Source organism: Solanum stenotomum, chromosome 7, assembly GCF_019186545.1.
Source record: "Solanum stenotomum isolate F172 chromosome 7, ASM1918654v1, whole genome shotgun sequence".
In the NCBI taxonomy this organism is placed as follows: Eukaryota; Viridiplantae; Streptophyta; class Magnoliopsida; order Solanales; family Solanaceae; genus Solanum; species Solanum stenotomum.
This window is the reverse complement of record NC_064288.1, coordinates 39,273,923-39,295,152: the sequence shown is the minus strand read 5'-3', so window position 1 is coordinate 39,295,152 and position 21,230 is coordinate 39,273,923. Positions and strand designations below refer to the sequence as shown.

At 36.8% G+C, this 21,230-nt stretch overlaps 1 protein-coding gene across 1 annotated transcript in view; it reads right to left on the bottom strand.

The window, feature by feature from the left end:
• Positions 1-3,716: 3,716 nt before the first annotated feature.
• LOC125869886 (uncharacterized) overlaps positions 3,717-21,230 on the bottom strand; it is a 32,014-nt gene continuing 14,500 nt past the window's right edge. Inside the window, 4 exon segments of the mRNA XM_049550291.1 lie at positions 3,717-3,830; positions 3,832-4,290; positions 19,202-19,387; positions 19,777-19,867. Of these exon segments, the coding sequence (XP_049406248.1) occupies positions 3,717-3,830; positions 3,832-4,290; positions 19,202-19,387; positions 19,777-19,867 (850 nt within the window).

Here is a 21,230-nt window from a genome sequence, read left to right as displayed (position 1 = left end):
CTACCAAGGGCCGGGGAGATGGTATGCTTAGAAGGCAAGGTTGTCGAGAGTTCCGATATCCTTATCTCTTTCTTGTATTCCTTATCAAGATTGAGACAAAGAGTTCCTTGTGGCTTGTTTTAATGTTTTGTAGTCATGTGTGATTTATCTGTTTCCATGGTCTCCTTATGTTATGCATGTTCATGATAAATTCATGTTTAATGAGAAAATGAGTTTTCATGATTTATGTCCCTCATGTTGATGTGCATTTAGTATAAGTTTCCTATATGTTTTATGAGATGAATTGTTGAACATGCTTAAATGTGCTTTTGAGGGTAATTGCATAATTTTCTTCATGTTGTTATGATGAGCATGCTTTGAGTTGGAGAAGGTCATTCCTCCAATGATATGAGAAATGTTAAACTTTTTGTGCATAATGGGTTGTTAGATGTAGTGCCTACTTCCTTGTGTTGCGTTGAGCATGTTAAGACAAAGTTGATGTTTTCTCCTTTGAATTGTGCATTATTTTATATTTCATGCATGCTGGGTTGCTAGTCTTAAGTGTTTAATTCCGTAAGGTGTTGACGTCATCATGGACCCTTCTTCTTTCTTTTTTTGATTTACAAAATTACCTGACCCGCTTTGTATTGCTTGCGTGGTAGCTCTAATCGCTGTCTGGCTTACAATTTTACCCGATTTTATGCCGTTCTCTACCACTTCTCCGATCTTAATTGCTTCGGCGAAAGGCTTCCCCATTGCAGCGAGAAGGTAATGAAAGTAGTCAGGTTCTTGTGCCTGGAGAAAAACATCAATCAATTCATAGTCTTTCATCGGCGGTTTGACTCTAGCCGCCTGCTCCCTCCATCTTATGGCATATTCCCTAAAGCTTTCAGACGATTTCTTCTTCATATTAGCTAGGGAATTGCGATCCGGAACGATATCAATATTGTATTGGAATTGTTGGACAAAATCTTGAGCCATGTCATCCCAGACATGCCATCGAGAAATATCTTGGTCGATAAACCATTATGAGGCTACACCCGTTAGACTTTCTCCAAAGTAAGCCATAAAAAGTTCTTCTTTTCCTTCGGCTCCCCTTAGCTGATTACAAAATCTTTTCAAATGAGCCACTGGGTCACCATGACCGTTATACTTATCAAGCTTTGGAGTTTTGAACCCTATAGGCAAGTGAACATCTGGAAACATGCATAAGTCCTTGAATGAGACACTTTTGTGTCCTCCCAGCCCTTGCATATTCCTTATGTTTTGCTCCAAACTCCTCATTTTTCTTGCAATTTCTTCATGTTCCTCGTCCTTAGTGGTTTTTTCAACCTCGACGGGGGAACTGTATTGATGAGTGTGGTGGTAAGAGTCAGGAATTTTGAAAGTCAATTTAGAGGCCGGACTTTGGCCGTATTGATCTTTGGGTATAGGATCATCATTAGATTTTTGTGCTAGTGTTGGTTGAGGAATTGCATTAGTTTGCACAGTTGGCATGAAGAGTGGATTGTTCATCATAGGTGGATTCAACGGGTGTACCGAGGAAGTTCCAGCAGTATTAGATGTGTTAACGTAGGGTCCAAATCCAGGTGGATAAATCGGGTCACTTGTTCAGACTTGAATGAGGAATGGCATATTCACATTCAGGTATTCCCGAATTGAAGATGGGGGAGCCTGCCCATTCATCCAAGCTTCATACATTTCGGCCATCTGTTGTCTCAACATTTTGACCTCTTCTACAAATACTGACTCTTGTGCAACCATTTGATTTTGGACTTCGTCATTTCCCGACTCAGTTCCGTCTTTGCGTGTCATTTTTGCTTTCCCTTTTGATCTTGTGTTATATTGATGAGATGCCAGCTTTCTTCACAAACCAACCACTTTTAAACTCTTTCTCTCTTATATATAAAAACAAATGTGTTAGGATTCAACAGTTTGCAATATTAATAACACGTTGTATGTTATGCACTTAAATTATTCCTATTTCTACAATGAGTTTTGGAAGACTTTTATGTTTCATCCTGGCTTTGGACGACTTGCTTATGTCTTTTAGTCCCATACTTTACTCATCTGAATATTTTGAACGCATTTTGATCGAACCAGTTGAAGGTTGCCTACGTATCATGTTGAACATGAATCAGATCATTACGTAGTTCGTGAAGAAGAATTATTTAAAAAAAGAAAACACGACATTTATTTATATGAAGATATCATTCAAATCAAAATGTTCTTAAAATAAATAACCAAAATATCAAAGTACTTAAAGATTGAAACAAACTTCGACAAAAAATGAAAATAAAAGAAATAATAATAATAATAAAAAAAATCCTTCTCCAATATTTCTCGATCATCAATTGCCCCCTAGGCTAGAGTAAACCTTGAACAAAGCTTTTGGCAGATATGGGCCAGTGCACGCGCATGTCAACCCAGGCTCTCATCACTCCGATGTAAATAACCACCATAAACATCAATCAAGCTCTCTGTCAGCTGAAGCACTTGTCCTTTGGCCTCCCCCATATTCTCGTGACAATTCTGCAACCATTCTTGAGTAGTATCAACCCTATGGGTCAAATCCTCTTCATGTGCCTGAAGCTCTTCGATTTGATTATGAAGTTCTTCACGCTCCCCCATCCATTGGTTTCTCTCGATTGCGACTTCTACTTGATACGATGTGAAACGCTTTGCTATGTCTGTTTCTCGTCCCATCGAAGCTTTTAACTGATTTTGTAATCTAGCCTGTGTGTGCATTAAGAGGGTCTTTTCTTTTTTATACTCCTCTTCTTGTTGCTCCATAGCGCCTGTGACAATGCCCAAATCCTCATGTAAGGTTCGAATGGTGGATTGATGTTCTTTTTCAGCCTTTTTCTGAATCAACCTAACTCTTTCTTTGAATATTGCATCACGTTGAGCCAACTCTTCTCTAGCATTCTTTAGATCATTACTGAGGATATCCAGAGTAGACCTGTAATTTCTTTCCACCTCAAGCCGAGCTTGCTTGATTCTGACTTCAATTTCCTCTTCTCGATCTCTGAGTTCTCGCGCTGATCCTTCGGGCATTACTTTGAGGGGGGCTTGATCAAAGAACCAATGGAGGTATGAGGGGTCTACTTCTCCTTCAACACGATCGTCTACCATAGCTTTCGGGCTTAAAGTTCGACTACCACCCCAAATCTTTTGAGCTTCTGATTCTCGATCTCGATCTTCAGACGACACCTCCCATACAAAACTCTGTGTATCCTCGGCCCTAGGTAAGATTTGTTTTTGTCCTAGTTGGTGTAGCACCCGAAGGGGTATGTATGGTTGGAATCCTCGAAGGCCTGTCAGAACAAAGAATGGACGATAGGAAGACATAACAATTACCTCACTCGTAGGGAACCAATGATAGTTCCATGTAATATCAGATGCAGTTAATTTAAGAAGATAATGTCTCCACGCTTTGACACCTTTTGGCAATTTGTCTACTAATTCCTTCATCCTGTCTGGGTGGCTCAAAATATAATTCGTCCATTCAGATTTGAAATCTGTCGCAAAACGATGGCGATACAAGTGCTCCAAAAACCACATTTGCAATAGAATGCTGCAACCTTCAAAAAAGTCTTCCCCTTCTCTACATTTAGTCAAAGCACGATAAATGTCAGCCAACATCATTGGCAAGATAGTGGATTTCTTTTTCTTCATCATAACAGCGACTATTCCCGACAGACGAATACTGATTTTTTTATCCCTTCTTGGAAAAATCATGGTTCCCAAAAAGGCCACCATGAATGCTTCTTGTCTATGTTTTTCCCAAGTAGGGAGGTGTTGCCCATTTTTAAGTTGCTTCCCGTAGTCTAAAAATCCTTCTTTCTTTCCATATCTTGAGTATAGAAATTCCAAGGAAACCAACTCATTATCGAAACACTCCTTATGAGGATAGATGATGTGCATTTGTTCTAAAAATTTGTTCCTGCTGACGTTTCTTGGGGCTATGAGTGTTTTGCTTCGGAGATCCTTGCCTAACCCTGTGAAACCACCCAACTCCTCTAATGTAGGCGTCAACTCAAAATCGCTAAAGCGAAACACATTGCTTCTAGAATCCCAAAAAGGGATCAAAGCCTCGATCAAATCTCTGTCAAGACTAAATCTCATGATATCTGTGAGGAAACCAAGATGTTTGAATATCTCAGTTCGCCTAAACTCATGCATATCGTTCCACCAAGCCATGAGTAGTGGTGGGGTTTTATCCGTGATCATGAACTTTAGGGGATCATTGACCATTTCGACTGCTTCATCCCTTGGTCTTTTATCACATCTCATAGATTTTATGGTTACCTGGTTAGGAAAAGAAACTCGCGATTTAAAACCAAATTTAACTTATGAAATTTTGATAATTCGAAATCATTTGTTGAAGTAGTTAAAAAAAATATATATATGAAAAATGACTCAGAATACCTAAAATGGTCATTCTTTCGAAAACGACTTTTGTTGACCTTCCTTAAGGGAAGCCTAGGTTGTTTTAAGAGAAAATGACCGGATAAAGAGATAATTTTAACAAGTGAATCATGAAGAACAGAACGAAAAAGAAATAAAAAGAAGGTGGATATGCCCTATTTGAAACAAATTTAAAGACATACATATATATAATAATTTATTTTATTGCATTATTTTTATTTTTTTTACTATAACCTTTTTTATTTATATATTTATTTTTTTATTTTTTTTATTTTTTGTAAAATCTTGATGTTTTGATAAAAGCGAGAATACAATTGAGGGTTATATATATATATATATATTATTTTCACTTTGTTTATCTTGAATTATTTGCTGAAAGTGGGTAAAAATAGACGTTTCTTCTTTTAGTCAATTATTTAAAGCCGGTCAACATTTGTTATAGTCTTCCACATGATGCAACAAGTAGCACAAAAATGTACATGATGATCTCAAGAACAGGTACCTGTCCTAGACAGACCCGCCCCCCATGCCGAGTCTTGCTAAGTTAAATGCACATGATGCAGATAAAGCGGAACCTAGTAAGGATATCATGTATGGAGGTTTCAGTTCTACTAAGGTTGAACTTGTGGAGCAAGGTATCTAGATTGGCTGTAAAACAAGCGGACAACTCGAGTTAGGGAGTAGCAACGTACCGGTAGCAGCGCTTTTCGGCTTTGTGCATGGGTGCTCCCTATCCTAAACATGTATGACTAAATATCCTTCACCATGGATCGAAGATCCACTGGCTATCTTAACAGAAGTGGGGTGCGCAGTCGCAATTCCCATAATTGTATTATAAAAGACTCAGAGGGGTGCGCGAGAGAAGACAGTTGTAATGCAATGCAAATAATATTAAAATAGTAAAAAAGTAAACAATTAGCACATTTAGCCGACAAATACAATATCCAAAACATAAATAATTAAGTAAATAGTCATATATAAGTCAATATTATAAGGTCGAATTTTGGTTATTCCCCGGCGGAGTCGCCATCTGTCACACCCCTTTTTTTTCCCTCAAAATTAATTTATGTATGTTTTGAAAGAGAAAAGAGTTTCTCCAATTAAAGTAACATTTTGAAAAGGGATTATTTTATTATTCAGAGTCGCCACTTGAAATTGAGTTTTGGTGTTCCAAGTCACCTTATTTAAATCCCTAATCAAAAGGAAATTTGACTCTTTACTTTATTCGGTCTGCGAAAACAAAGATCGGGTAAGGAATTCTGTTGACCAAGGGGAAGGTATTAGGCACCCCTCGAGTCCCGTGGTTCTAGCACGGTCGCTTCATTGACTATATATGACTTAAATTAATTTTCAAATATTGTATTATTAACTTATTAATAAAAGTTATTTACCTCATTATTGAACCTATTTATATTATAGTAATATATGTTCATTAATTAAAAAAATGTATAAAAAAATGTATATCACATAAATTTATTCAAACATAATAAAGTAAAGTTAATAGATGGATATTTACAAATCTTGAAATGTCTTGTAATTTCTTTTCTTCTCCTTTTCTTTTTCATGTATTTGTATTTATTTATTTTTATTGTAGATAGAAAATATATAGGTATCTAATTGCTAGGAATTAGAATTTGTGTAGGATTGAGATTTTTTGAGTTTGAGTATTTTAGGATTGTATTTTTTTTTGTTAGTTTTAAAATAGAAATAAAATTTTATGTGATCTGGATTAGTTTTAGCAAGAAATTCTAAATAGATTAGGACTATTTTTTAGAAAGATTTTTCCTTCTTGATTTTTAATTTCTTTTTTTTTCCTTACTTTTTTTTTCTTTTTTACGTTTTGGGTTTTATTAATTTATTAATTTTTTCTTTTGTCTCTTTGTATTTTATTTTACGTTTTTTTTTTTTACTTTATCCTTTTTATAATTTTTTTATTTTTTTTTGGACATTCTGCTTCTTGTCTTCTTTATTTTTTTTATTGTTTATTTTTTTTATTGTTTTAATCATTTTTTTTTCTCTTTTTAAGTTTTTGTTCTGTTTCTTTCTACTTTTTTTTTTATTCTTTATTTATTATTATTATTATTATTATTAGTATTAGTATTAGTATTATTATTTATAATAATGATAATATTATTATTCTTAATACTGAATTTCTAAATAAGATTTATTCTCCTCTTAATTAACAATTCCACTTAAAGTAATAGTTTTCCTATGCTTATTATCAAGATAAACTATTCTTTATCAAAAATAAAAATAAAAGGACTAAAACATATTCCAGATAGCTTTTTTGAATTATTAATTAATTAAGTTTTTTATTTTTTTATTTTTTTATTTTTTTATTTTATTTACATCAAAAGCTAACAAGTCTACAAATAATTTCAACAAAATTTCTTAAATGAAAACTAAGCTTCAAGAAGTATTATCTATTCAAAAAAAATTAAATATCATGTAACCAATTTTAATATCAATTGCATCTAAAGAGCATAAGACAAAATAAAAAAATGTATGGTACATCATTTATTTTTATTTTTATATTATTTTTTTAACAAGAAACATCTTCGATTTTGTTTTCCTAAGCATTCATAAATTCTCAAAAATAATCACAACATGCATCACAGATTGATATTACATAATAATAATATGCGATTCAAAGAACTTCATATTATTGGAATCGAGTTTTCATACAACTATTCTATTTAAATCATGCGAGAATTTAGAGTTACCTCGCTACGAAAATCGATACCACAAAAACAACTGCTACTATCTACTGATTTCCAAAGTTAATAGCTAATATTAACTTTAAAGAGCCACGAATCCGAAACCTTGAGCGAAATCTCGAACGCTGACCTAATTCTCAAAAAATAAAACTCACTTTTTGTTATATTTTTTCTCTCCGTGTTTCTGTTTTTTTCTGTGTGTATGCGTATCCTTTTTCTTTACTGAGCGTATGTTTTTATAATAGTTTGAGGTGTGAGTCTAGTGCTAATTAAAAGGAACGTGATGGAGTGGGAATAGGATTTAATTTAAAATTTAGTTGAGAATTTTAGGATTGAGATAAAGGAAGAAAAATAGTAATATAATATTAACAAAACAAATAATAAAAAATAAAAATAAAATAAAATAAAGAAAGAACGAACAGAAAAGAAAGAAAAGAAAAAAAAAGAAACGTGTAAAAAAAATAAAAAGAAGAAAAGATCGTGCAAGAGGAGAAAAGAAAAAAAAAATAGAAGAGAAAAAAATAAAAAATAAAAAAAAACTAAATGGGAGGAGGATTTTTAGCAAATAAGTTAAGGAAGTTGGGGGTAATTAGGATAAAGGTAAGGTAATTTGAAATTTTTAGGACTCTTCTTTTTATCTTTTATTATTATTATTTTTTCTACTTTTCCATGATATATATGACTATTATTATTTTTTAGAATAGATAAAATTTGAAAGATTAAGACAAAAATACGTTAAATTCAAAAGCTTTCTTTATTAAACTTTAAACATAAAGTGAGCTTATAATTTGTTGTAACTTTCAGTTTATTTTAAATATAACCCTACTAAAATAATAATATTTAAGTATTAAAATTGGGTGTAAAATTTTTATGTTTTGGTCAAAAATTAGGTGTTCACAAGGCTGTACAAACAAAACTAACTCAAACAGACTTTTTTCTGTTGCTAACAAACAGTGCAAGTTATAACAAAGTTGTGTACTGTCCAACGATTGCACCCAATTCCTTTGACTTGCTATCACATAGTGTCTGAGATATTCTTCAAGCAAATAATTGATCCTTTCAGTCTGTCCATCAGTTTGTGGATGATTTGTCGTTGAGAACTTCAAATCAGTACCCAACATGTTAAAAAGTGCAATCCAAAACCGGCCAGTGAACCTAGTATCACGATCACTCACAATGTCTAATTGAATACCAAAATTTTTAACAGCATGCTCATAAAACAACTCAGCAGCTATCTTGGAAAAACATAAGGTAGGGCACTAATAAATTTATCGTATTTTAAGAATCTGTCAACCACTACCATATTTGACGCATTACCCTCCCTTTTTGGAAATCTACTAATGAAGTCCATTGAAACAGAAACCTACGGATGTTCTGCTAAAGGTAAAGGTTGCACCAACCCTGCTTCCTTCTTCTATTCTGTCTTAACAAGTTGATTTATTAAACAAGATTTTACATAGGCCTCAATGTCATCTTCCATTTTCTGCCAAAAATAACTTCGGGATAGTAATCTGATCATCCTTTCAATGCCTGAATGTTTAGCATAAACAATATCATATGTTTCTTTTAGAAGTTTTCATCGCAGTCCGTCACCTTGCATAACCATGATTCTCCCCACTCTAAAATAAAGCACAATACCATCTAACTGTACCCTTTTTCACTTGAGCCATTAACTTGACATATAATGAAATAAAAGCAGCACTAAACTTAATTTTATTAAGAAAATCATATTCAAGTCTAGTAATTGCATAAATCGTAGCAAATACCTCATTGTGACTCAATGCATCGGTAACTTGATTTTGCTTTCCCGGTTTATGTATCCACATAAAGTCATATTTAGCTAATATTTCTTGCCATTTGACTTGCTTTAAACTCAGTTTCTATTAAGTTTTGAAGTTTGTATTGGCCACATTGTCTGTGTTGATAAAAAAAATTGTTCCTAGCAGATATCCCGACCACCATGAGATTGATTTGGATTTGGCTAGGGATTCTCGGATTATTTCTCAATATATCCCCATCTTAGTTGTCTTTTTCTTGTTAAATTAAAGAACGAAGGAGAGAAGAATACAAGAGAATGCAAGTAGTTCATGCTATGGTAATACTTTAAAGGTAGGAACGACAACTGTCGAAGAAGAGAGGGTTTAGAAATTTTGAGAGTGCTTTCACTTTTTTATTTCTTCTATTTTTAGGAGGCAAAAGCCCTAAAGCGGCTGAAATTAGTGAATTAGGGACCGTATAGTATTATTATTTTAGCACCAAATTAAGTTTCGTCCGTAAATTTGAGAACCAGCGACCATAAAATATTCTTGTCTTTAAATGTATAGTTTTATGGACCGAATTTTTGACTCATACCTAAATGTTGGTCTCTAAAGATGCTTTTTCTTGTAGTTTCAGTACATTTCAAGTACTAACGAATATTCTACGCTACATCTTTTCATGATGTAGGTTCAGGTACTCAGCATCCAGATTACTTTTAGATCGTTTCTCAGTCCGCAATCAGTTGCTTCAGTGGTGAGTCCTAATATTCCGAGGACAATAGACATGCTTTCATTTAGTCATTATTTTTAGTTTTTAGTTTTGTTAGAGTTAGCTGGGGGCATGTCCCAGCAACTCAACCTAGTTAGAGGCTTTTGAGTCATAGTGATAGATTCAACTTGAGTTGTTAAGTGGTTGTATGTTATCACAAAGCTCTTAATATGTTTTATATGTTCAGACTATTTGGGTTTTATTCCCACACTAGATATTTATTGATTTAGCTTCTGCATAGTTCTTTCTTAACTTAGTTATTTTCATTATGCCTATGATATGCGAAACTCAGGGTTAGCTTGGGGTCACTCATGATCCTAGGTCTCTTGTTATGTAAAGTCGGTAGCCTTGGGGCGTGAAAAACTTGGTATCAAAGAATTAGGTTCAAGAGTCCTAGGGTGTGTAAAAGTCGCACTAAGTAGAGTCTCTTTAATGGGTGTAAAGTGTGCCACGCCTATGAGGGGGAGGATACCAAGTCTTTTAAGAAATACTTCACTTTCTTTATTATTCTTATCCTGCGTGAGATATGATTCAACTTCTCCTTTCTAATTTATAGCTATGCGTTTCAGATCATTCCTCCTCATAGAGCTAAAGCACGAAATTCTAATGCATGCAATGCTAACATAGTTCTCCAGTCCCAAACCATGACGTTACGAATGCAGAATTGCGAAATGTGCTCCAGTACTTGTCTCAAAGTGTGGCCAATCAGAAAAATTAGTAGGTCCAGCTCTAACAAACAATAATGGTGGATCAGCTGCATCTAGGGTTCTAGACTTGGTTTAGATGAATCCGCCTTATTTTCTAGGGTCGAAGATTGGTGACGACCCACAAAAATTTATTGATGAGGTTAAGAAGGTTGTTGAAGTAATGCAACTGACTGGTAGTGAGTGTGTTGAGTTAGCATACTATCAACTTAAGGATGTGGCTCAGATTTGGTTCACTCAGTGGAAAGACAATAGGAGTGTGGATAGAACTCCAATGGCTTGGGATTGTTTTATTAGAGCTTTTATAGATAGGTTCTTTCCAAGGAAGTTGAGAGAAGCTAAGGCATAAGAGTTTATGAACTTGAAGCAAGGTTCAATGTCGGTCCAAGAGTACGGGTTCAAGTTCACCTAGCTCTCCTGGTATGCTTCATACATGGTTGCCGATCCAAGGGCTCAAATGAGTTAGTTCTTGTTTGGGGTATCTAATCTGGTGAAGACCGAGTGCAGGAATGCTATGCTTCTAGGGGACATCGAGATTGGCCGAGTGCAGGAATTTTATGCTTCTAGGGGACATGTATATCTCCAGACTCATGATTTATGCGCAGCAGGTTGTGGGAGATAAGCTTAGAGAAATGTCTAAGGACAATAAGAAGGCTAGAACATTGATTTATGAATACTCTCAGCAAAAGTCGGGACTGTAGGAATCACTCACAATTTCAGCGAAGGTCTACAGCCTCAGCACCTTCATCAGCTAGTGCTCCATCCTCATGTTTTGACAGGATCAAATAGTAAGGGCATCATGCTCTAAGCAACATGGGAATGCTTCAGGCAACCTTACTTTTCCAACTTGCCCAAAGTGTGGTAAGAACCATTCGGGTGAGTGTCTTAAAGGCAGAGAGGGATACTTTGGGTGTGGTTAATCTGTCCATATATTAAAGGATTGTCATTCTGCCTGGCAGGGGCAAGGAGGTAACAACAATAGGGCTCAATCTACAACTCCAACAACACCAGGAAGTTGCCCAACTCACTAGCATGCCTCGTCTGGTATAGGTAGTGGTCAGCGCCAGAAAAGATTGTACGTTCTCCAAGCTAGCCAAGACCAGGATGATTCTCCTTTTATGGTCACTGGTACGTTAAAAGTATTTCATTTAGATGTTTATGCATTGTTACATCATATGCTACACTATCTTTTGTAAGTCCCTATAAAGCAGTAAACTTCAGTGTTAGTCTAAAAACTCTTTTAGAACCCTCAGTCTCTACTCCAGTTGGTGACACAATTATAGCTAGACGGGTATACCAAAATTTCCCATTCACTGTCTAACAAAAATTCACCTTAGTAGATCTTGTAGAGTTAGAAATGGCAGATTTTGATATCTTTCAGACATAGATTGCTTACATTTCTATTATGCCTCGGTCGATTGTAGAAGTGGGATCGTTCGGTTTCAATTTCACATCGAGCCAGTCTTAGAATGGAAGGGTAGTAGCTTAATGCCTACGGGTCGATCCATTTCTTACCCCCAAGGCCAAAAAAATGATTTCCAAATGGTATATCTATCATCTTGCTCGAGTTAACAATTCAAACTCTGAAATCCCAACTCTTGAGTCACTCCCTGTAGTAAATGAGTTCTCGAATGTGTTCCTAGAAGATATTTATAGAGTTCCTCTCAAAAGTGAAATCGACTTCGACATAGATCTCCTTCTAGATACCCAACCTATTTCAATTCCTCATTACAAAATGGCTCCAGTCGAGCTTAAGGAATTGAAAGAGCAGTTGAAATACTTTGTAGATAAGGGCTTCATCAGACCTAGTATCTCTCGATGGGGTGCTCTAGTATTGTTCGTGAAAAAGAAAGACTGTTCCCTCAGAATATGCATTGACTATAGGCAGTAGAACAAAGTCACAATCAAGAATAAATATCACATATCCAAAATTGATGACTTGTTCGACCAACTTCAGGGTGCTAGTTGCTTTTATAAGATAGACCTTAGATCTGGCTATCATAAGCTCAGACTCAGTGAAAATGACATCTCGAAGACAACCTTCAGAACTCGGTATGGTCATTATAAAATTGTAGTTATGTCTTTTGGACTAACAAATGCTCCTAAAACTTTCATGGACTTAATGAATAGGGTGTTCAAACAACATTTGGGCTTGTTCGTCATCGTCTTTATTGATGATATCCTCATTTATTCTTGGAGTGAGGAGGAGCATGTGACTCATCTGAGAGTTGTTCTGCAAACTCTCAAAGATCGCAGCCTCTTCGATAAGTTCAGCGAATGTGAATTCTGGTTACATCCATCGCTTTCCTCGTTCAAGTGGTATCTAGCGAAGGGATCCGAGTCGATTCTTGGAAAATTGAGGCAGTACAAATCTGGCCCAAACCCACTCTCCAAGAGATATCAGAAGTTTCTTGGGTTTGGCCGGTTATTACAAGAGATTTGTTGAAGGATTTTCATCCATTGCTTCCCCCATTAACCAAGTTGACTCAGAAGAAGGTCAAATTTTAGTGGTAAAATGAGTGTGAGAAAAGTTTCTCGGAACTGAAGACTAGGTTGACTACAACTCCTGTCTTGACTCTACTAGATTGTTCAAACGATTATGTGATTTATTGTGATGCATCTAGGGTTAGCCTAGGTTGTATGTTGATGCAGCGATGTAAGGCCATATCTTAATCTTCTAGACAACTTAAGGTCCATTAGAAGAAATACCTGACTCATGACCTCGAGCTTGCAGTTATAGTATTTGCCCTAAAGAATTAGAGACACTACTTGTATGGTGTTCATGTTGATGTGTTCACCTAGAGAGAGTTTCATCTTCATCAGAGGACATGACTTGAATTCCTCAAAGACTATGACATGAATGTGCTTTACCATCAGGATAACTCAATTGTAGTGGGTGATTCTCTAAGTAGGCTAACTATGTGTAGGGTAGAACTTGTTTAGGAATAAAGGAAAGAGGTAGCCAAAGATGTTCACCGGCTTGGTCGCTTAGGAGTTTGCCTTATGGACACTTCAGATGGTGGGGTGATAGTTTAGAATGGATCAAAATCTTCATTGGTAGCAGAGGTTACGAAAAAATAGGATAGTGATCCTATATTACTTCAGCTTAAAGGTGCAGTTCATCAGCAGAAAGTTGAGGTTTTCTCCCAAGGGGGAGATGGTGTGCTTCATTACCAGGGTCGCTTATTTGTTCCTAAAGTGGGTGAGCAGAGGCTGAAGGTCCTTACAGAAGCTCATAACTCTAGGTATTTCATTTATCCAGGTGCCACTAAGATGTACCGTGATCTACGGGAAGTCTTTTAGTGGAACGGTATGAAGAGGGACATAGTAGATTTTGTGGCTAAGTGTCCTCTCTATCAACAGGTTAAGGTAGAACATCAGAAACCAGGAGGTATGACTCAATAAATTAACTTTCCTATATGGAACTGGGAAATTATAAACATGGACTTTATTACGGGTTTACCTCGTACTCGCAGACATTATGACTCCATTTGGGTGATAGTTGACTGTCACTAAGTAGGTCACTTATTTGTTGTCAAGACTACAAATTTAGCGGAGGACTACGCCAATCTCTACATCAGTGAGATAGTTAGGTTGCATAGGGTTCCCTTTTCTATAATCTGAGATAGAGTTCCTTAGCTTACATCTCAGTTTTGGAAATCGGTCTAGAAAGGTATGGCTACTTAGGTGAATCTCAGTACAACATTTCATCCATAGACGGATGGTCAAGCAGAGCGTACCATTCAGACCTTAAATGACATGTTGAGAGCTTGCGTGATCGATTCCAAGGGTAGTTGTGATGATCACCTACCTCTCATAGAGTTCGCCTATAATAATAGCTTTCATTAAAATATTTGGACTTCTTGTATGAAGCACTATATTGGCGTAGATGTAGGTCCCCAATTTGTTAGTTTGAAGTAGGTGAAACAGCCTTAATTTAGCCAAATTCGGTTCATGAGGCTATGGATAAAGTTCAACTCATCAGAGATAGACTAAAGACAGCCCAGAGTCATCAGAAGTCCTATGCAGATGTGAGGAAACGGGACTTAGAGTTTGAAATCAATGATTGGGTTTTCCTGAAAGTGTCACCTATGAAGGGGGTGATGCGATTTGGCAAGAAAGGGAAAGTCAGTCCTAGATAAGTAGGTCCTTACAGAATCCTAAAAAGAGTTGGTAATGTGGTTTATGAGTTAGAGTTGCCAGCAAAACTAGCAGCAATTCATCTAGTGATTCACATTTCCTTGTTGAAAAAGTGTCTGGCTAATCATGCATCAATAGTACCATTAGAGAGTGTGGCTGTGAAGGATAGCCTAACTTATCAAGAGGTGTCAGTTCAAATTCTTTACCATTGGTTGAGAAATAAGGAAGTCGCTTCAGTGAAGGTTTTGTGGAGGAGTCAGTCCATACAGGGAGCTACATGGGAAGCAGAAACAACCATGATGTCCAAGTATCCTCAACTCTTTCTTTCCGATTCCATTTCACCTTGAGGTAATAGTTCCTCTCCAGTCTCTGAGTTTACTCCTGTGTAATTCAGTCTCATTATCTTGTTCCCTCAGTTATTCTTGCATTTCAGCATATTAGCATGTTCTTAGTGGTAGGTATTGCAACTCCTTCCCTCCATACTCACGTTGTTTAGCCTTCATTCGAGGAATAATCTTCCCAAAGGGGATATAATGTAACACCTGAGATCTCAAAATGAAGAAAATCCTAGTTTTCAGAAAAATTGTGTCAGTACCAATAGAACCACCCACGGACAGTAGGTAGAACTAGGACACTAGGTGGGGTTCGGTCGTTAAGGTCCAAAATTTTATGGTCTCTGATCCCACCCACGATCCACCAATACGGACCGTAGGTCTGACCATAAGTGAGGGTCATCAGCCAATTGGACGAAAATGTTTGTTGGGTCAACTTCAAACAATAATATCTTTTAGCACAAAATTAATTAGGTGGCCCTTAAACTATCAAATTAAAGATAATTAAATCCTCTTTCCAACACTACTGAGTTTGCTAAAATCCAAGCTTAGAGTAAAAAGTTATGCTCATTTTAGTGAAGCCCTATAGGGCGAGCATGAACGATGACCCCAAACGATGGTTGGTAGTTCAAACGACTGCCCGTCAGTCTTGTAGTGGATTGCAGTCGTCAGTTTAAAGTCTTGGTCACTTCGATCCTTTTCCCTATGCATTGGGCACTTAAACTATGTCGTTTGATGCATAAATTATGTAGCTTTACTGAATCTAAGCCTAATAGCCTAGTCAGACATACCCAGAACCGTCATTCTCCAAAAATCATCCAAACTTGGAGCAAAGAGAAGGGGGAAAGTCAACCAATCCTCCCAAGAACAAGCAGCAGCGTTCTTCAAAGTTCTGCCTTGAAATCTAAAGGATTTCCCCATAGATTTCATCACCATGTATGTGGGATTTCACTAGTACGTTCCTTTCATCTACTAGGTCCCTAAAATCCAATAGGTTCCTTGATTCTACATAGCTTGTTTAAACCTAGGGTTTGTAAAATCTTGGAAATTTTTTGTGATTTCAGTTGCTATAGGATCCACAGTCTAAATATCATGTTTTCTTTGAAACGTTGCTTAATTCCTTGTATAAAAATAAGAACCGTAGATTGTGTAATTTCTCTTAGTTCATAAATTATACTTGCTAGGTTAGGCTCCAGATTTCAAATGTCACATTCTCAGTTTATAAATGTTGCATTCACAGTTAGCATGTCAGTATTTTGAGTTATTCAGTATTTAGTGTATTTTAGCTTCATATGTATTCAGTTTGGAGTAAACTTAGTTATTTCACGTATCAGGACACTTCATCCAATACTAAGTCCCAACGATCATGAGTAGTAATATAACCCAACTAAGCGAGTTGGGGTGGAGTCCCAAGAAGGTGGTTCATAATCAAGAATCAATAGGCAAATAAGAATATGCTCTAGTCAATCATAGCTAAAAACATTTACGAATAAAAACATGGTTTAAATTAAGGGTGACACAAGTGTCAAATATCAAGGGGGATTTTTTTGTATTATTAGCTAAAACAACAAATAGTATGAAAATACAACTATGGAGAAGGGATTCTCGGGATTTGATAGGATTATGGGCTAAGGTAAAAAATCGGGTAATTGAAATTAATAGTATGCAGCTATAAATTGGTAAATAAGCTAGAGTTTAGACAGGTTAAACTTTCTCTCGAACAATTTACCCTGAATCAAATTGGTTTCTCTCGAACACCAATAAGCAGTAATGAAGCACAACCTTCGCTTTAGTCCATTCACTCTCTCGAGCTGAACCCATGGCAACCTAATATCCACAGACCATCGATTCAGTAATTTTAGTTTTAAAACCTCTATCTCGATCAAGCCAAAAATACGAAGTTAAGATTGTATTTGCAACTACAACCCATTAAATTCAATAACAATTACTGAACGAAATCACTTTTAAACAACAAATAAACTATCAATTAACAATACCCAACAGTTAAATCAACCCATAATCACATAATCACACTATAAGAATTGGGTTTTAGCTAGACATAGTAAAAAGGTAAAAATTGTTACCCAGTTGTGTTTCCATCAACTGGGTACAATTTATATAGTCTTTATAAAGGCCTAAGATGAAAAAGATTCAAGACCTACTTCAAATTTCTTAGAAATGGAAATCTTCAAAGCTAATCTCTAAATTATGTTCTAAGCTCTCAAACTTCAAAACTGAAAAATAATATGTTTCAACAAAATATCATATACTAAGCTAAAAATTTAAACAAGAATTTATAGTTGTCGAAAAGTGTGTTGCTGAGGTTCAGTCGGCGCAGTTAGTTGGGATCGCCGATCAAATCTGCGATCCACCCTTTGGTCATTTTAATCACCATTTTTATTTTGCCTTCAGCATCTTCAGGTTCTGTAACTTTGGGCGATATGTCACTACATCACGGAACCATTCGACGACTCACCGACTCCTTGTTTCTCTCGCCGACTAGCTTTTCTCCTTCAGGACTTGGCACTCTGGTACATTAAGTGAGACCCTAGTTGTTCGGCGACTCGCCTAATGGGTTAGGCGATCCTCAGGCCTTCTTTCCTTCGTTCTTTTAGTTGCCTTGTTCCTTTTTGCTCAATAGTGTCCATGCTTTGTTCCTCAATCCAAATACCTGAAATTCAAGAATTTACATTAGTTATTGGTACAAATCTATTAAAATAAACCCTTAAATGAGTCCAAATCGTGGACTAATCAACACCCCCAACTTAAACTTTTCCTTTTCCTCAAGTAAAACTCAAGTTCAGCGGTTCAAAAAGGATGTCTCAAACAGTGTTACATAAGATTCAATCATGAATGCACACAAAAAGATTCAACTTACTCATGCACAAATCAATTGTGCACTCAAATAGTCAAGTTGTGACTCACCAATATCAAAGAATCTCAAGCTCACAATACTTGCTTCAAATTCAAGGTCAAGCTCAACAAAGGTACTTAAATTCCCTCACACAAAGAATGATTCCATATTCGCACACAATGGCTCAACAATTTAAAGTTCCAGAATCAAATGCAACGCTCACACTCACAAAGATGAACACAATGTATGATTTTACTCATAGGTTTGCCCGTATTTTCCAACCAACATTTGTTTCAGCTCACTAAAGATAAAAAAGGTTTTTTTAAGGCTTGTAACGGGGCTGAGTGCAAATGTATGGTCATTTAGGCTCAATGGCTATAGTCGTTATGAAATGTGGTGTGAACAACACTTCCTTTGCTCTTCCTCATCGCTTTTTCATTCATACTTACAGGTCATCCCATTATTCATTTTATATGGACTATTGAAAACCCCATTTCTTTCTGCATTTTCACAACTTTATTCCATAACTTTTCCTTTCTTTTTCTTTTTCATTATTTTCTGGTTTATCAAATTTTTTTTATGGAGGGGTTCCATTTTTTTAAAGAACCATGGGTCAAAGGGGAGTTTCTTACATTTCTTGATTTACCTTCTCTTTTCACCACACCCCCAACTTAGGCTTTTGGCCTAAGTTGCCTATTCAAACAAACCACAAGTCATGAGGATTATGGGTATTGGATCAAGAAATGTTATGTTTTCATCAAGTTTCTTCCAAGAAAAAGGTTAAGGCTCAAATGGTGCTCAAAAGGAGTTCACAGACTCACAAGGTAGGCCACAAAAGAGGTATAATGTCAAATTGTTTCACACTTTTTAAAGTTTCCTAAGATCATATCAATAAATTGCATCACTTAGTCAGCCGGGCCAAAGGGGCAAATTATATGTGTCATTACACATGGTTCACGGTAAACTCATCACACAAGGCATTGACACCAAAGTCAAACAAGACTCCACACTTTCGCTAGTGTGCAATGTTCATCACAAGAGAATCAATTCGATATTTGGCAAGTCACAACGAGATTCAAAGAGTTCAAATATTGACTATGCAACTTCAATTGTCCTTATCGTAGCTGCACATTCATTTTTGTTCGATTATGAGCACTATTCAAGTCAGTGGTATTGATTAAAATACATACTCAAATTTGCAAAAGAACATCCACATTCAACAAAAACAAGAGGTGGCAAATTTTTTTTTCGTAGAAGGGTCAAAAATCATTTACAATTAAAACAAGGAGCCACAAGCTCAAGGAGCCACAAGCTCAACCATCCACAAAAGCAGTGTAAAAACACAATTATGGCTCAAAACCCAATATATAAACAAAACCAGAAAGTCACAAAATCACAAAAGGTGGGCCTCACCCCATCACAAATAAAACATTTTTCCTCAAATGCAAGAAAATATACAAAGGTCAAATAAATCAAGACAGAGAGGGAGGTCAAGGGGAATCTTGTCTAAACAATCACTCCATCTGTCGGGGCATCACTGCCCAGTGCATGACTTTGATCTTGGGAATCAGTGCCCAGAGTCACATCAACAGAAGTAGTAGGTCCACTAGGGGCTGCCACAGGTGTGTCTACCAAAAAGGTCTTCACAGCTCCATAAAATCCCTGAGCCCATGAAGGAATAGAGACGTCTCGGGAGTAGTCTCCCTGTCAGAAATGGACCTCTTGCCCCTGGTCTAACCTCCAGTTGGAGGCTCTTGCCTTCCTCTTTTTGGAGGATTTGATCCCCATTCGTTGATAGTGATACCTTATACTCTTTTTCGGGGTGGTATGTCTATATATGTCTTTACCATATCAGCAAAACATCACGAAAAAGTTAGAAAACCTTCAAACAAAAGCACAGAAAAGTAGTTGCAGAAAGACTCGCCGAACCAGTCGGCGGGTTACCAAAATGATTGGCTCTAAAATTTTGGCGAGCTAGGTCGGGCTAGCCGAAAGTATTGGCTCTAAAATTTTGGCAAGTCGGCGATCTGAAGGGCCTTTCGGTGAATCGCCGACAGCTTTCAACGAGCAAGGGCTAGACCGCCGAAAGTTACAGTGCAAAATGGATTCAGGGGTGCAGACAAAAGGCGATCAAGAAGTCTTTCGGCGAGTTGGTGAGTGCCTTCGACGACTTCAGGCTTCTCGCTGAAAGTTTCAGAGCCCAACAACACATTTAGCATGAGATTAAAGGCAAGATGGGGAACTTCGGTGAACCGCCGAGTGGTTCGGCGAGCTCGACCCAGCTCGCCAAATGACCCAACGTGCCTACTTTTAACCCATCATCTCGAATTCAACCCCGCAACCCCCGAAAACAAAATCAAAGCATGCACCCATCAATTTACAACAAGACCATAACACCCATGACCCTGGGATATTCAGAATTCTCTCGATTTTACCAAAGATGGCCATTTGACGACTTTTACCCTTAAGAATGACATCACCCGCTCTCTCATTGGGCAAATTACATCATTTGGCACAACTACGTGTTACTTAGACTTCACCCAACTAGATAGAACAACATGCAAGCATAACCGCATAAGAATTAGTCAATTTTAAGGCATAACACTACGAGATTTAAACATTAAAGGCAATACTGGCAAGGCATTCGAATTAAAACAAGCATTCAAAAAAATTAATACTATCATAGAGGCCCAGTATAGGACAACATGATAAGATTACTGAAAATGAGTACAAAATTCTAAAAAATAAATTCGGGGTTCAGAAAACCAACCTTTAATGCCGATTAAATAAATACTGAAGTGCTAGGCGGCAAAGTAATCCCAATCCGAGCACAAATCAATGACTAAAATACTTCCAGAAATGCGAAAATATATAAACTAAGGTGCTGGTGTGAGCTTGTGAAGATTGAAAGTGAGGGAAAGTGAAGAGTTGGAAGTTTAAACCTTTGGCCTTATAAAAAACTGTCTAGTTCTCGCCAATTCGGTGACATTTATCGTGTCCTTTGAACCACTTGTCGACACGCCGAGTGGTCACTTACCTCGACGAGTTTTTCAAGACTCTCAGTTGATGTGAGCGTCCAAACAACGGTATAGATCGCGGTCGCCAACCTTGTCGGTGACTCGCTAATAATATCTTGGTCTCGCCGAGTTTTACAGAGTCTAATGTAAAATTATCATGAGTCCAACTGCGGTCTGGGTCGTGCTCGCCTACCACTTCGGCGATGCGCCGACTGGACCTCTGGCTCGCTTATTTGCACTTTTCATCACTTTTCATCACTTTCCACACTTTGTCCTGCATATTCAACATACCATCATTGCAAAATTAAAATGAAAGAAAATAAAACTTGGGTTGCCTCCCAAGTAGTGCCTTAGTTAGCGTCGTAGCATGACGCAAGTCCACCTTCAAACCTCATTTTTGGGGTCGGCCATAGTATTACTAGGCAACCCCTCTTTATGTTGTAGGTAGAGACATGATAGCACTTGGTTTATCTGGGCATCTTGTTGCTGAATGATCATGGAATAGGAAGTTGTCGTCTGATTAAGCATTA